This window comes from Poromitra crassiceps (genome assembly GCF_964638095.1).
Source record: "Poromitra crassiceps genome assembly, chromosome: 21".
NCBI classification, from domain to species: Eukaryota; Metazoa; Chordata; class Actinopteri; order Beryciformes; family Melamphaidae; genus Poromitra; species Poromitra crassiceps.
The window spans coordinates 21,287,861-21,304,543 of record NC_139638.1 but is presented as its reverse complement, the minus strand read 5'-3'; the positions used below and the strand labels follow the sequence as shown (position 1 = coordinate 21,304,543).

Genomic DNA, 16,683 nt, shown 5'->3' with positions numbered 1-16,683 from the left:
CAAGTGGAGCAACAGTTGGTAAGCAGGTTTGAAGCACTACAGGTGAGGGATGCATATTGCTTGGTAACAACCTTGGGGAGCTGCCTGCTCTCTGCTGTGGAAGAGACTTTCCATGTCCATTGTCCAACCACTTCACTTTACAACAACAATGGGGACATATTCATAGAGTTGGGGGGGTTCAAGGACGAAAATGACATAACTAATACCTTTTTTTACATAAAAATTCCCACTAGTACATGTGTTTTTGTTACCCAGGAAAGCAGCAGGGGGTAAGCAGCAGCAGCATCGCCTTTTACACTTTTAGATCGCACTCTCAACCTGCGTTTCTCCACCGCTGCAGGCTGTCTCTTCCCCCTCCCTTTTCCCTTCTTCTCTCACGGTGCTGTGTCAGCCCACCCAAAACAAAATGGAAACTTCCGGGTAAAAAATTCAAACTAATGTCATTTAAATAAGTAAACAGCCTGACTGATGCACGTTGGAGGAGAAAAAGGTGTTTCAACAAACGAAGCAGCAAATATTGCATCAAAAATACTGATGTTAAGATGACATAAAATGGCTGTAAAGCATGACTCAAAATGTTTAACGTTACAACGAGGGTTTTATTTTTGAGAGAGCTAAAGCGGACGACCTACTTACATTCTGGCTGACTTGACGCTCTCTGCGCCTGGGCTGTGCGGTGCACTCGTGCATGAGAGATGCTTTTTTCTCTCGGCATATTCCGTCAATGTAAAATAGTTCAGCGTTAAGAAAGTCGAATTTCAGGCTGTGGGAATCACTGAATCTCACTGACTGAGGCTGGAAAAGGGGCGGCAACTCAGGCGGACGAGCAGCAGGGTGGGAAAATCACGGGTTGGACCACCGCCAAGATTTATATCGCTTGGAAACTTTTAGACTCAAGAAAATGCCACTAGTTTTTGGATATTAGTGGGATTTTTGGCCAGTCTAAAAGGGGCTTAAGGCAGGGTGTAAGAAAAACAGGGATAAGAAATATAAATGTAATTGTGCCCTGTGAGTGTGTGTGTGTGTGTGTGTGTGTGTGTGTGTGTGTGTGTGTGTGTGTGTGTGTGTGTGTGTGTGTGTGTGTGTGTGTGTGTCGGTGTCGGTGTGTGTGTGTGTGTGTGTGTCGGTGTGTGTGTGTCGGTGTCGGTGTCGGTGTGTGTGTGTGTGTCCTATATTCATACCTTTGTGAAAGAGCTCCTGGAGGCTCTCTGCACTCTGGCTGAGCACGGCCCAGACCTCCTCCTCCTGGAGCGGACCTCCCCGGACCTCCAGGGCTTCTGCCAGAGACACATGCATGGTCCCTGTGCAGGAGACAAGCAGACATGTAGGAACTTAGGACCAATGACTTACATTAGAAGAACCAAACCACATGCAGATACACACACCGAATTAACCTCACGCCGTGGGATATACGACTGATACAAGCTGATACTTGCGCAGTACTTTCTGTTATATGGGTAAGTAAGTATTCTGCCTGGTATTTATAAACCCAAGAGCAGTTCTGTTAAGCTAAGCTAAGCATAAGCTAAGTCAGAGGTTCTCAAATGTTTTTCAGCCAAGGACCCTTTACAAGATAGAAAATATACCGGGGACCCCCTCATTCTGATTTGTGATTTTGAGCTCAGCTTAATTGTTTCCACGGTAACATGCTTGACATTTAAATTGATAGGTTTGTCAGATTAGAATGTAATCCATGAACCATTTCAGTTTCAAAGCATAACATATTTTCGTTGAACTATGAAGCTTTTGCACACAAAAAAAGGTTTGTATTTTTATTTTCCTGAAAACTTTTCGCGGACCCCCCGGGCAAAGTGCCACAGACCCCTGGGGGTCCCCGGAGCCCCATTTGAGAACCACTGAGCTAAGCTAAGCATATCCAAGAGAGAAAATGGCTTCTTTCTCTGTTCTCTTCCCTTCCCATGCATGTGAGCCAGTTAACCCATCGATACCTGATGCAGCATTTGTGTGTGTATCCCTTTAAGACCGCGAACCGTGTGTTCTTAAAGGGATACACACACAAATGTGGGATATACACACGCAAATGCTGCATCAGGGATCAATGGGTTAATCCTGCAAAGAATGGTATGTGCACACCACACCTACTGTGAGAGTCACAGTGCTACAGAACATAACTCACACTGAGCTGATGTATCAGCAAAACCCTCATGAGACAGAGAGAGAGAGATCAAATCTCCCTTTCAGAAGAATTCACTAGTCCATCCTTAACAATACTCATTCCTACTGGTCTGACACTGTAGGAGGAAATCACAAAATCACTTTGCCACATCATTACAAACAATAACCTGGGGCCTTGATCGCTGGCTGTGATGTTGGTCAACACATTAGGCGAGAAAAGATCAGTGTTTGTTTAGTTTGTAAAGAAAAGCTGCTTAGTCATTTCCTGAGTTCCCTCAGGCCAACTAACTCTCAGCACCTCCAAATCTGAGCCATCTAGTCATGCTCTGCAGCTGAGGAGGCAGCGCCAGCACATGACGTGTGCACGCACACACACACACACACACACACACACACACATCACACACACACACACACACACACACACACAACACACACACACACACACACACACACGTGCATTACTTGAGTTACAGCAGCTTATAAAGCAACAGTTTATTATTCGGAGCTCCTCCCACTAGCTTCTGATGTCTGCAGCTTCAAACTTGTGTGGCAGCCATTCTGAAATGCCCGAACACTTTACCAAGATCCTCTGAAAGGACGGTAGCTTCTTCTAAAGCAGTGGTTCTGACCAAGATCCTCTGAAAGGACTGTAGCTTCTTCTAAAGCAGTGGTTCTGACCAAGATCCTCTGAAAGGACGGTAGCTTCTTCTAAAGCAGTGGTTCTGACCAAGATCCTCTGAAAGGACTGTAGCTTCTTCTAAAGCAGTGGTTCTGACCAAGATCCTCTGAAAGGACTGTAGCTTCTTCTAAAGCAGTGGTTCTGACCAAGATCCTCTGAAAGGACTGTAGCTTCTTCTAAAGCAGTGGTTCTGACCAAGATCCTCTGAAAGGACTGTAGCTTCTTCTAAAGCAGTGGTTCTGACCAAGATCCTCTGAAAGGACTGTAGCTTCTTCTAAAGCAGTGGTTCTGACCAAGATCCTCTGAAAGGACTGTAGCTTCTTCTAAAGCAGTGGTTCTGACCAAGATCCTCTGAAAGGACTGTAGCTTCTTCTAAAGCAGTGGTTCTGACCAAGATCCTCTGAAAGGACTGTAGCTTCTTCTAAAGCAGTGGTTCTGACCAAGATCCTCTGAAAGGACTGTAGCTTCTTCTAAAGCAGTGGTTCTGACCAAGATCCTCTGAAAGGACTGTAGCTTCTTCTAAAGCAGTGGTTCTGACCAAGATCCTCTGAAAGGACTGTAGCTTCTTCTAAAGCAGTGGTTCTGACCAAGATCCTCTGAAAGGACTGTAGCTTCTTCTAAAGCAGTGGTTCTGACCAAGATCCTCTGAAAGGACTGTAGCTTCTTCTAAAGCAGTGGTTCTGACCAAGATCCTCTGAAAGGACTGTAGCTTCTTCTAAAGCAGTGGTTCTGCAAAATGGGGGTCCAGGGCGGGGACCCCCAGGGGTCCGTGGCACTTTGCCAGGGGGTCCGCCAAAAGTTTTCAGGAAAATAAAAATAAAAACTTTTTGTTGTTGTTGTTGCAAAAGCTTCATAGTTCAACGGAAATATGTTATAATGCTTTAAATCTAAAATGGTTCATGGATTACATTCTAATCTAACAAACCTATCAATTTAAAAGTCAAGCACGTTAGCGTGGAAACAATTAAGCTTAGCCCAAAATCACAGATCAGAATGAGGGGGTCCCCGGTATAGTTTCTATCTTGTAAGGGGTCCTTGGGTGAAAAACATTTGAGAACCTCTGTACTGAAGTCAGTAACAACTGAAGAAGACAAGGAGAAATGTCTCAAACAGATGAAAGAGCTCCTGCTATACTGTACAGGTAACCATAAACACAACTAACAACAGAACACACGCCTCTGATAGCGCAGTACATCTGATATCAGTTCAAAGTGGGTCACGCTCGCTGGCCTCTATCAGCTTGCAGATAGCCGCCATGATGAAGCAATTCAGCTACTGTTGTACTACAATGAAGGTCAACATCATGGAGCTTTATCACAGCTGCTTACAAGAGCAGGATTTAGAAGACATGACATGACAGAAGACATGTCACAGCAAGCTGCGCTCAAGGCAGGAGGAGCACCTATGATATTCAAATTCATATTCACTCATTAGGCCCGGGTTGTGGGAGGGGGGGGTCGATACAGCATAGTAGTATCGCGATATTTTGTGGGCAATTATCGTGATATTTGAATATACAAATTGTCAAGTGCATGCAACATTTATGACAGGTTTTTATGACAGTGTTGGTCAGTCTGTCTGCTTGACAATCCCATTTTGCTGCAATAAAAATGATTGAAATGAGATGAACAGACTGGAAACTTGATTATCTCATTAAATAAAACGCATGTTGACAAAGTTGTTTTCCTTTGGGGACATAATTTGCAGTTGAAAAAAGGTAGTACATCACAATATATATCACAATATCGCAATACTCAATATATCGCAATACTAGCATATCGCAATAGCACAATACTATCGTATCGCGACTTAAGTATCGTGATAATATCGTATCGTGGGGCATCTGGTGATTCCCACCCCGACAGCTTTTTCCCAACCGCCATCAGCCTCACCAACAACAAGGCCCGGAAACCCCTTCCACCAAGGACCTCACCAACAACACACACACACACACACACACACACACACACACACACACACACACACACACACACACACACACACACACACACACACACACACACACACACACACACACACACACACACACACCTCCTAAACTCAACTGAACTCCCCCCCCATAAAACTAGAACTCATATCTAATTTAATGCCTGTTTATCTGGGACTGTGAATTCATGTAAATTCCCTGCACATTAAAGCCTATTTAACTTAGCCTGTAAATTTCATGTACATTCAATGTACCGTAAATTCCGGACTATAAGACGCACCGGTCTATAAGCCGCAGCACCAAAATTGACTATTTTTTTCTTCTATAAGCCGCACCGGACTATAAGCCGCGGGTGTTTTGATGTTTAATTACCATATGAAAGGGTTCGTGCACAGAGAGGAATGTCGGGAAAGAGATCGCTGTTTGGGGAAGCTCCCATTTATTAACATTTCAACAAAACAAAACAAAAGTCAGGTCACTAATCCCCAGACAAAATCACACAACAATAGGCTACCGTATATGTGCAGCAAACCTGTAACCAGAGAAGTCAAGTCACTAATCCTCGTCTTCCTCTTCTTCCTGCGTACTGAAACCACCAAAGTCCTCATCTTCAGTGTCGGAAACGAACAGGTTCAGGGTGGCTTCGTCAACCACTCTCCTCTCTCCTTCATTGTCACTCAAAACCAACGAACTCCTCTTCATCACTGTCGGCATCGAACAGCCTCTGAAGCCTCTGACGGCCCTCAGCGCCAGCTGTGGCGGCGTCATCCTTTTCATCCCGCAGCAGTCCAGCGTTTTGGAACCCGTTGGTGATTGTGGATGTTTTCACACTCCTATAATATTCCGTGATCTTCCTTTGTGTGAATTCGCCGAAGTTTGTGATTTTCTCCTGGTAGTCGGGAGGGAGTTGTTCAGTAGTTCTCCCCCGGACGGACAGTCCCTTTCGTCTCATGAATCGGTAGCACCAAGATGGCCCACCTCTGAAATGTTCAATTTTCATCTCGGCGGCGATTGTTTTGGCCTTCAGTCGGATCTGCACCGTGGAAACGCCTCGGCCGTCTCCTCTCTGGGTCAACACCCAGTCCTCAAGGGAATCTTCAAGTTCCGGCCATCTGCTTTTGTGGCCTCTGAAGGACTTTTTTGTCTTATTACACTGAGACAGTTCCTGCTGCTGCTGCTTCCAACGTCTCACCATTGACTCATCGATGCCCAGGCTACGCGCTGCTGCTCTGTTTGTTTCTTTTAGTGCGAGTTCGACTGCTTTCAGCTTGAAAGCTGCGTCGTGTGACTTTCTGCGTACCTTCCCCATGGTAAGTGAGAGAGAGACTGCTCGTCTTGTTGTGATTCCGGGCTGATGAACTTTGCTTACCGTAATTACCATATGTAAGGGTTCACGCACAGAGGGGATTGTTGGCTGTTTGAGGAAGCTCCCATTTACCGTATTACCGTAACATTTCAACAAAACAACATAACACAACACCTTTGTTTATTTCGACAGTGCACACAGTGTCCGCGGTGTGGTGAAAAGAGGGCAACAGAGGAAATTAAAACAGAAGTGGATTTATAGGTAGAAAGAGTGCTAAAAAAGAGAGATTTTATTTGTATTTGAAATTTTTTTTCTGAAAAAATCCATAGATAAGACGCACCGTTATATAAGCCGCAGGGGCCAAAAAACGGGAAAAAAGCCGCGGCTTATAGTCCGGAATTTACGGTAAACTCTTATTTAACTCCGACTGTAAATTAATGTAAATCCACTGCCTATTTAACGTCTATTTAACTCAGTCTGTAAATCTCATGTAAATTCAACATAAATTCATATTTATCATCCACAGAACACTTCACCACTCATGTACATATTGTATATATTGACTCGATTTGGTTGCACTTGCAATTTTGAGATTGTCTTTAGTTATCTTCCTACTTCTTATCTCTGTATATTGATGTGACCGCTACGCTGCATACAGACACTAAGACAAATGCCTCGTATGTAACTTGCATACTGTGGCAATAAAAGTGATTCTGATTCTGATTCTGATTCTCATAAATAGGCCCACGAGGAGCAGGCGGCGTCATCGTACGTCACGCGCCGCTGACACGACGAAGGTAAATACACGCGTTGTGTTTTGGCATCTATTCAACCTTCTTAGCAAAGCATCCTAAATAGCCCGAGTCAGATGGGGATTGGTGTGGGCTTAAAGTGCCATAAATTCCTCCTTGAATGGGAGGACTGAGACATGTTCAGCTCTCATCTCTCACTCAAAGCCAGCTGTTACGCTGAGGCGACAATGAGGTCTAAATCCCCCCGACAAGCCCAGCAGCCATGTAACAGCAAGAGAAGCATAGGAAGCTCTGGTTTGAAGGGATTAGAGAGATCTGATCTGGCTGAGCACAAAAACTATCATCATATATCAAGCATTTGCAATCAGCTTCAAGTAGAGTTGCACACATTATATAGCCTGATCCCAGAGGGGGTTTCACACAGTATATAGCCTGATCCCAGAGGGGGTTTCACACAGTATATAGCCTGATCCCAGAGGGGGTTTCACACAGTATATAGCCTGATCCCAGGGGGGTTTCACACAGTATATAGCCTGATCCCAGGGGGGTTTCACACAGTATATAGCCTGATCCCAGAGGGGGTTTCACACAGTATATAGCCTGATCCCAGAGGGGGTTTCACACAGTATATAGCCTGATCCCAGGGGGGTTTCACACAGTATATAGCCTGATCCCAGAGGGGTTTCACACAGTATATAGCCTGATCCCAGAGGGGGTTTCACACAGTATATAGCCTGATCCCAGAGGGGGTTTCACACAGTATATAGCCTGATCCCAGAGGGGTTTCACACAGTATATAGCCTGATCCCAGAGGGGGTTTCACACAGTATATAGCCTGATCCCAGAGGGGGTTTCACACAGTATATAGCCTGATCCCAGAGGGGGTTTCACACAGTATATAGCCTGATCCCAGAGGGGGTTTCACACAGTATATAGCCTGATCCCAGAGGGGGTTTCACACAGTATATAGCCTGATCCCAGAGGGGGTTTCACACAGTATATAGCCTGATCCCAGAGGGGTTTCACACAGTATATAGCCTGATCCCAGAGGGGTTTCACACAGTATATAGCCTGATCCCAGAGGGGGTTTCACACAGTATATAGCCTGATCCCAGAGGGGGTTTCACACAGTATATAGCCTGATCCCAGAGGGGGTTTCACACAGTATATAGCCTGATCCCAGAGGGGGTTTCACACAGTATATAGCCTGATCCCAGAGGGGGTTTCACACAGTATATAGCCTGATCCCAGAGGGGGTTTCACACAGTATATAGCCTGATCCCAGAGGGGGTTTCACACAGTATATAGCCTGATCCCAGAGGGGGTTTCACACAGTATATAGCCTGATCCCAGAGGGGTTTCACACAGTATATAGCCTGATCCCAGAGGGGGTTTCACACAGTATATAGCCTGATCCCAGAGGGGTTGCACACAGTATATAGCCTGATCCCAGAGGGGGTTTCACACAGTATATAGCCTGATCCCAGAGGGGGTTTCACACAGTATAGCCTGATCCCAGAGGGGGTTTCACACAGTATATAGCCTGATCCCAGGGGGGGTTTCACACAGTATATAGCCTGATCCCAGAGGGGGTTTCACACAGTATATAGCCTGATCCCAGGGGGGGTTTCACACAGTATATAGCCTGATCCCAGAGGGGGTTTCACACAGTATATAGCCTGATCCCAGGGGGGGTTTCAAAGTCTGAGATAAAGTTTGGAAAAAAGACAACCCTTATTCTTCCTCATCATTTGTTACTTCCTACCATTTATTCCAATGGGGCAGGAGAGGAGAGGCGTTTTTAAGGGCTTTTCTCTCAAACGGTGCCACAAATGATCGGAAATCGAGATGACAGTTGCGCATAGTCTTTAAAATGACTTGTAGCGTGAACACAATGTCTCTCCTAAAGAAGAAGAACTAAGAGAGGTGTCTTCTCAGATGGCTTGTTGTCGTCTGTTGAATATTGATGATGATTATAATGGTTTTACTGTGACGCACCAGCAAATGTTTTCTGCCCTTTTGAATTGTGTGCAAAACCTTTTCGCTCGCCATTTCTCCTACAAAATTCTAAAGATCAAATCTCCACAAAATAAATTGTGCAGACAGCATATTTGCTATAGTGGATGTCCTAGATTACAGCTATTAATACACGTACTTATGAAGTTCCTAGTGTTTGAGTGACACATATACAATGTTGATGGAGAAAACTGGTACGAATGGGAAGTGAGGCATAACTTTTTTTAAAGCTAGAACAGCCAAACTCCACAGAAATGTTTGGAAAAGTCTTTTCTTGTGCTGCATAGAGCCACAATCAAGCCAGCTTTGCAAAGCTAAACATTTAACAATCAAACTTCACATACTATTTGTGAAGGGCTTCTAAAGTGTCAGATCACATTTGGCTGCACCCTATAGAGAGCCAAAGTGAACATCACATCCTGCTTCTGCTGCACTGTACCAGAGATTTTCATCCGCCATTTTTTTCCCCATAGACATTTTGTAAAATGCTTATGAAAATAGTTTTACTTGGTCAAACCAAACGGTTCAGCTATATTTAGAATCGGGAGAGACCATAGAACATTTCACTCTGACCAAAACTAAAAAAAAACATTTTCTTTAAATCCGTGATTTTTTTTTTTTAAGTTTTGGTCCGAGTGAAATCTTATGTGGTCTCTCCTGTTTCTAAATATATCTGAACCGTTTGGTTTGAAGTAAAACAATTTTTATACGCATTTTACGAAATGTCTATGGGAAAATAAATAATGGAATACAAATCTATGGTACAGTGCTGAAGCAGGAAGTGACGTTCACTTTGGCTCTCTATAATGTTGCTGTGAGGGCAAACTGGCAATTAGCCGATTACAATCTCAGGCATCTGTGTGTGTGTGTGTGTGTGTGTGTGTGTGTGTGTGTGTGTGTGTGTGTGTGTGTGTGAGAGTGAGTGTGTGTGTATGTGTGTGTGTGTGTGAGTGTGAGTGTGAGTGTGAGTGTGAGTGTGTGCGTGCGTGCGTGCGTGCGTGCGTGCGTGCGTGCGTGCGTGCGTGCGTGCGTGCGGCCCATGGGTTGAACACCGAAAATAGTTGCCAAGTTGCAGCTGTATTTTCAAATGGCCTTTTTTCATGTATTGACAAAAGTTTGAAGTTCATATTATCAGCCATAAGTTCCAGGTTTGACTCAATGTTGTTGAGTGGGAAAATGCACTCGCTAAAATACCACATTCAAAGTAAAAATAAATAAATAACTAAATATTAATTAATTAATTAATTGATTGGGCCAATTGATTGGATTTATATAGCGCCTTTCTAGACACTCAAAGCGCTTCACATATCAGGGGAGGGAGGTGGAGGGAACTCAACTCATCCACCAGCGATGGATGAATAAATAAATAAATAAATAAATAAATAAATAATAATAAAAAACAGCATGATTTTAATCACTTTTAGTCAAGATGAATATGTTTTAGATTATGAAAAAAAAAACTAACATCACATCGATTACCCCATATACAGTCATCTTGTCAAAGACAACCCTCATCTTTTAAATTGGGTTCGCACTTAGCCGCCGCCTCATCCGGCTTTACGAGTATGACGGAGGGGACTTTCCTTCCCTCGAGAGAATCCAAGTTTAGAGAGAAGTTAATGAGTGAGCCTGTCATACATGTTTATGCAGGAATGCAGGTTAAGCATTGGGCTCAATGGGAGGCGGCGAAGCGCGAGCCAAAGCGGGGCTACTACTAGCCCTCCTGCTCATTAGCCATGAGAATGGGCGAGAGAGCGGCTCGCTGTGAAGGGCCGATTGTTTTGCGGCCCCTTGTTATTTCAACAGAGACCTACAGTGGAATGTTTTTATCCTGCCCGGGTCGGCCCGCTGAGGCCCGGCTCTCCTATTGGACTCTGGTCCTGTTCATTATTAGAAGGAGGCTTAAGAGGTAGCGAGAGCAGACACAGCGTTCAGCCACTCCAACGCCTCGCTCTCACCCCCTCGCTCTCTCCTCTCTGCAAACACTGGGCATGTTTGTTCCCAGGTGCTGCCGTATAGTTTCCCACACTGTGCTTATACAGAGGAGAAACACAAGAACAGAGAGCTTAGCCCGCGCCGCGGCCGTGCGCTAGCCTGTTCGCGTCTTGGGGCCACAGTCACAAGGATTCGAAAGAAAATAATCCTGGAAACGTGATAGCGCTCTTTCCTCTCCGCAACTTTAGGTGAAGCTTCCCCCCCCCATCGGCACGGCTTCCCTCCTCCCTCCTCCTCCCTCCTCCTCCTCCTCCTCCTCCTCCCTTCCTCCTTCCTCCTCATCCCTCCTCCCTCCTCCCTCCTCCCTTCCTCCTCCCTCCTCCCTTCCTCCCTCCTCCTCCTCCTCCTCCTTAGGGATGCACCGATCCACATTTTTTCACTTCCGATCCGATACCGATACCTGAATTTGGATATCTGCCGATACCGATACTATACCGATACTATTCCGATACCAGGTCAGAAAAGCAGCAAATCCTGTAAAAATTCCCATCCTGAAAACAAATATGCAACTAAGGGTTTCAAATTGAGTGTTAATATTTATTAAATTCCAAGACAGTGTTAAACTACTAGTGCAATGCCATATACACTATGAGTATCAAAAAATACCTGTCATATTAATCTGAACAGCAGATACAAATCAAGCAGACACACACACTACTATGTAGCAACAAACATGGTTTTCAAGTGTCAAATATGAAATAAAGTGTAAACTTCTCTACACTGCCCCTCTCCAATAAATCAGCACAAACAATCAAGTACCCTCACTGGCTCTTGTAGCATCAACAAATCATAGTTGAAATAAAAGAATAGTGCAATAAATACTGTAAACATTCACACTATCAATAAAACAATGTGCATCTAATCAGCACAAATTAAGTACATTCTGGCTCGTGTAGCAGCAACAAATCAAGGTTTTCAAATTCAAATATCAAATATTTGAAATAAAAGAAAAGTGCAATAAGTGTTAACATCTTACACATAAAACAATCTGCATCTGAACAGCACAAATGATGTACAGTATGAGGTTTGGCATTGAAAGGTGACCTGGCTTAAGCTTAACACCAGAGTCTGTAACGATTCTTCAAAAGAAAACAAACAACGGGGAGTGATTTGGGTGATCTAGTCTAGTGTTTTACAAATCGCACTTAAACTTTGGCAGGTTCTTTTTGAGGAATATGAGCATTTCTGCTCTCTCTGCTGTCAGACGATTCCTCTTTTCATCCACGATATTGGTCATCGAGTACAATGAAGTTGAGCAACTTCTCCGTAATGCATTTAGCTTTCACGTTGTCTGCTGGAAGTTTACCCTGCTTTTGAAATTATTCCAGAAGTGATTCCTGGCGGCTCGTTTCGTCTTTCAGCCCTCTCTGTAAAAAATCTTCGTGCTCCTTCAGGTGGTGCCTTTTCAAATGTTTGATAAGGTTAGTGGTATTGTACGTCGCGATGGTTCTTCCGCCTCTCGGAACAACGGCTTTGCAAACGTTGCACTTTGCTGTCTTGCTTTGCGGTGTTTCGACAGTAAAAAAGTTCCACACAGCGGACATGTGTGGAAAAGTTGGATAGCTTCAGTGCCGCTAAAATGCTAGCCTGCTAGCTGGCTTCTTGTTGTGTTTTTCCCCTCCAGTGCCATGCGCTTCCCTAGCTGGCCTGGCTGCAAACTGTGGAGTGGATTTTCTAGACGGAGGCGTATCTCATGCGTCTCATTGAGACACGCCTCCGTTCAGGAAATCCATTCCACATTTTGCATACTGCTCGCAGACTAGCCACAGCAGGCAGGAATCTCTTGTGCCAGCGGAGTCATTTCAGCAGACACCATGAAAGCACAGACATGGCTTGTGGATCGGAAATTTTCCGCTTGAGTATCGGACATTTCCGATCCATTAATTAGGTCGATATCGGAACCCGATACCGATACTGGATCGGATCGGCCCCATCCCTACTCCTCCTCCTCCTCCCTTCCTCCTTCCTCCTTCCTCCTTCCTCCTCCTCCCTCCTCCCTTCCTCCTCCCTTCTTCCTCCTTCCTCCTTCCTCCCTCCTCCCTTCCTCCTCCTTCCTCCTTCCTCCTTCCTCCTCCCTCCTCCCTTCCTCCCTCCTCCTCCTCCTCCTCCCTTCCTCCTTCCTCCTTCCTCCTTCCTCCTCCTCCCTCCTCCCTTCCTCCTCCCTCCTCCCTTCCTCCTCCCTCCTCCCTCCTCCCTTCTTCCTCCTTCCTCCTTCCTCCCTCCTCCCTTCCTCCTCCTTCCTCCTTCCTCCTCCCTCCTCCCTCCTTCCTCCTCCCTCCTTCCTCCTTCCTCCTCCTCCTCCCTCCTCCCTTCTTCCTCCTTCCTCCCTCCTCCCTCCTCCCTTCCTCCTCCCTCCTTCCTCCTCCCTCCTCCCTCCTCCCTCCTCCCTCCTCCCTTCCTCCTCCTCCTCCCTCCTCCCTTCCTCCTCCCTCCTCCCTCCTCCCTTCTTCCTCCTTCCTCCTTCCTCCCTCCTCCCTTCCTCCTCCTTCCTCCTTCCTCCTTCCTCCTCCCTTCCTCCCTCCTCCTCCTCCTCCTCCTCCTCCCTTCCTCCTTCCTCCTTCCTCCTTCCTCCTCCTCCCTCCTCCCTTCCTCCTCCCTCCTCCCTTCCTCCTCCCTCCTCCCTCCTCCCTTCTTCCTCCTTCCTCCTTCCTCCCTCCTCCCTTCCTCCTCCTTCCTCCTTCCTCCTTCCTCCTCCCTCCTCCCTCCTCCCTCCTTCCTCCTCCCTCCTTCCTCCTTCCTCCTCCTCCTCCCTCCTCCCTTCTTCCTCCTTCCTCCTTCCTCCCTCCTCCCTCCTCCCTTCCTCCTCCCTCCTTCCTCCTCCCTTCCTCCTCCCTCCTCCCTCCTCCCTCCTCCCTCCTTCCTCCTCCCTTCCTCCTCCTCCTCCCACCACCCGGCCTCCGTGTGTCTGTGACACAGCTTAAAAAGCCATGAAATGGATTTAAAAACAAGAGCCACAAAATTGCACTTCAGCTGAGCAGCAACTTGTGGAAAAAAAAATAAGACCGCAGCTAATTTGAGTTTCTTTTTAGTGCCCATCTCTCCGTTTGCCAGTGACAAAACAAGATCAAGGCGCACGCGACGACGTCCCCCCCTCCTTAAAAGCCCTTTCTCCCCCCCTAACCCTAACCCCCCCCACCCCCTAAAAACCTCAAAATCTCTTGAAAACTTAAGTGGGCGACGACGACTTTTGAGACAATCAGCTGTGAAAACACTCGATCCCCGCTGTAATTTCCAAACGGCATAATTCGGAGATATGAGAAGGAATTTGTTCATATCCTCCAAACATCGGGGGCTGTGGTCTCAGCTGGCAAAGACATTTGGAGCTGGAGAGAGATCCTCCGTGCCAGAGAGTTGAGGTGAAGCTCTTTCTGGAGTCGTTTCACGCCAGGAAAGTTCTTGCTACAAACTCTGAGTGAACCTCAATTCCCAGAATCCTCTCATGCAGCCTTGCGAGCAGAGCAAAACGCTTCCAATTCAAAACACACACAGTCTGGAGGAATGGTGGTCTAGGGAGGCCTGGACCCAAAATATCCTTTGAACTAAAGAGATGACTGACTGATGATGTAAGGGAGGGCTGATGTTTTCTAAATGCTCGCTGTCAGCGAAACACTACTTTTGGACTGGATTCTATCAAAACAACAGAATTCAAACACAAGAAGAAGAAGAAGAGAAGAAGAAGTTAAACAACCTCCTCCTTCACCCTGTGTGAATATACATACTAAAGGAGTTTAAGATGTTCTTCCTTGCTGCAAAACATTATGACATTAAAGGAGCATTCCGGTGTTTTACAACCTGGACGTGGAAATATGATTTGTAAGTCAGCCTGATGAGTCCGGTTTCATTCCCTTGCACTGAACGATCATTTGTGTTGAACTGCGACCAGAAAACAAGGAAAATGGGGCATCTGAAATGCTACTAAATACATCTTGTAAATATCTTATTTTCTTTTTTCTTTTTCTTTTTTAATACCCCCCCACCATTTCTTATCCAATTTTTATCCCTCATTAGTGGTCATTTTAATTTATTTATCCCGGTTGCTGCTCCACCCTCTGCCGATCTGGGGAGAGCCGAAACTGGCGCCATGCTTCCTCCGAGACATGGGCAGTATAGCCAGCCGCTTCTTTTCACCTGACAGGGGAAGCTTCACCGGTAGGACATAGCACGTGGGAGGATCACGCTATTCCAACCAGTTCCCCCTCCCTCCGAACAGGCGCCCCTAACGACCAGAGGAGGAACCACTTCAGCGACCAGGATATTGCATGTTTTGGTGAAGGGGTTCCTATATGAAGGAAACCCCCAGGGGGCACGGGGAGAACATGCAAAGGCCCTTTTGACGACCCCACCCGGGCGGTGGGCACTCGAGGACATGCGGACGGGCACACACTCCTTCAGCGCTCACAGCGTCCCAGGTGGGAATCGAACCCAGGACCTTCTAGCTGTGTGAGGCGACAGCGCTTACCACTGAGCTCTGAACTCTGCCCTGCCATTCCCTCATCCGGGTCATGTCAACCTTTGACCCGGATGTGGGAATGGCAGGGCAGAGTTCAGAGCTGAGAGCAGTCAATCTGTAGCTAATACTGTAGCATGCTAAACACCGCTGGCTGATAATATCTGATCTGGAGATTATGGACGATGCATTTCAGAATAACGTTATACTGTATGGATTACAAGGAGCGGGAGGGTAAGGAGCTGCTATCAATGTGACGAACAGCGGATCCAGGGGTGAACCAGGGTAAATAACGCTAGATCATTCATTTTCTGTCATTGCATCTATGATATAATAACGATATGTGCCGCTGCGTATCAGAAAATAAGATATTTACAAGATGCATTTAGTAGCATTTCAGATGCCCCTTTGTGCTCGTTTTCAGGTCGCAGTTCAAAACAAGTGATCGTTCAGTGCAAGGGAATGAAACCGGACTCATCAGGGTGACGTACAAATCATATTTAAAGCTAGAAATAAGGTCCAGGTTGTAAAAAAAACGGAATTCTCCTTTAAAAGTCTTTACATGGCTGTACATCAAAGCCCTCGCCGAATGCGCCGTGGGGTGCGCCGCGGCCGGCGAGCCTGTCGGCGCAGCCGGCGTGCAGCACCTCGATAATGTGACTCTGCTGCAGCTGACGTGAACAGCGCAAGTATAATATAATGTAGATGGGGAGATAACAGGAGATAGTGAAAGCTATTACCAAGTATATGCACTACAATCTCTCGTTGGGCTAACGACTACTCATTGAAATCCTAGTGAAATCACACACAATCTACTCATTTTGCTGGGGGGACTCCCCCTGCAGCCCCTCCTGTCAAGCTGACGTTGGAGTATACGGGACTAGCTGCGAGGCTGACGCACAAGTATGTTTTCCACAACACTTTCAGTGCCACGGCCCTTGGGCAAAAGGTTGCTTGCTGTGCCACATAGGCCGCAATGCATTTTAAAACAGTCATATAATTTTTTTAATAATTACTATGTAAACACTGAACACGCACAAATAACGATGAGACTCTCTTCTATCACCTGCAAAAAAAAGTTTATTGATCCCATTTTCCGTTCTTTAGTTATGAGCCGGAGAAGATAGCTTGATTGAACGAAAAACATACCTTTTTTTCTACGAGCTGAGATAATGAGCCTTTTGTGAAATTAAACATTTCAAGCACATCTCTGACTCTGAAGCTAATTTTCTGATGTCTGGGTCTGTCTGGGTGAAGTGTATGCTGCTCTGCTGCTCTCCGTGCTCCCCCCCCCCCCCCCCCCTCAACTGCACACGCCTCCTGGGTGTGTCTTATGTGTCTGGTGGCTCTCAGTCTCTGCTGAGTTTGCTGCGCACACACAGTGAATGGTGCGCGACATTC

General features: G+C 46.1%; 1 protein-coding gene across 4 annotated transcripts in view; it reads right to left on the bottom strand.

Annotated features, from left to right (window-relative positions):
- Window positions 1-16,683, bottom strand: part of ptpn13 (protein tyrosine phosphatase non-receptor type 13) — a 99,936-nt gene that overhangs the window by 81,198 nt on the left and 2,055 nt on the right. For all 4 annotated transcript variants that reach the window (XM_083657710.1, XM_083657712.1, XM_083657711.1 and 1 more), the window contains exon 2: window positions 1,182-1,301. In XM_083657710.1, the coding sequence (XP_083513836.1) occupies window positions 1,182-1,296 (115 nt within the window). In that variant the 5' untranslated portion in view covers window positions 1,297-1,301. The remainder of the gene's footprint in view (window positions 1-1,181; window positions 1,302-16,683) is intronic.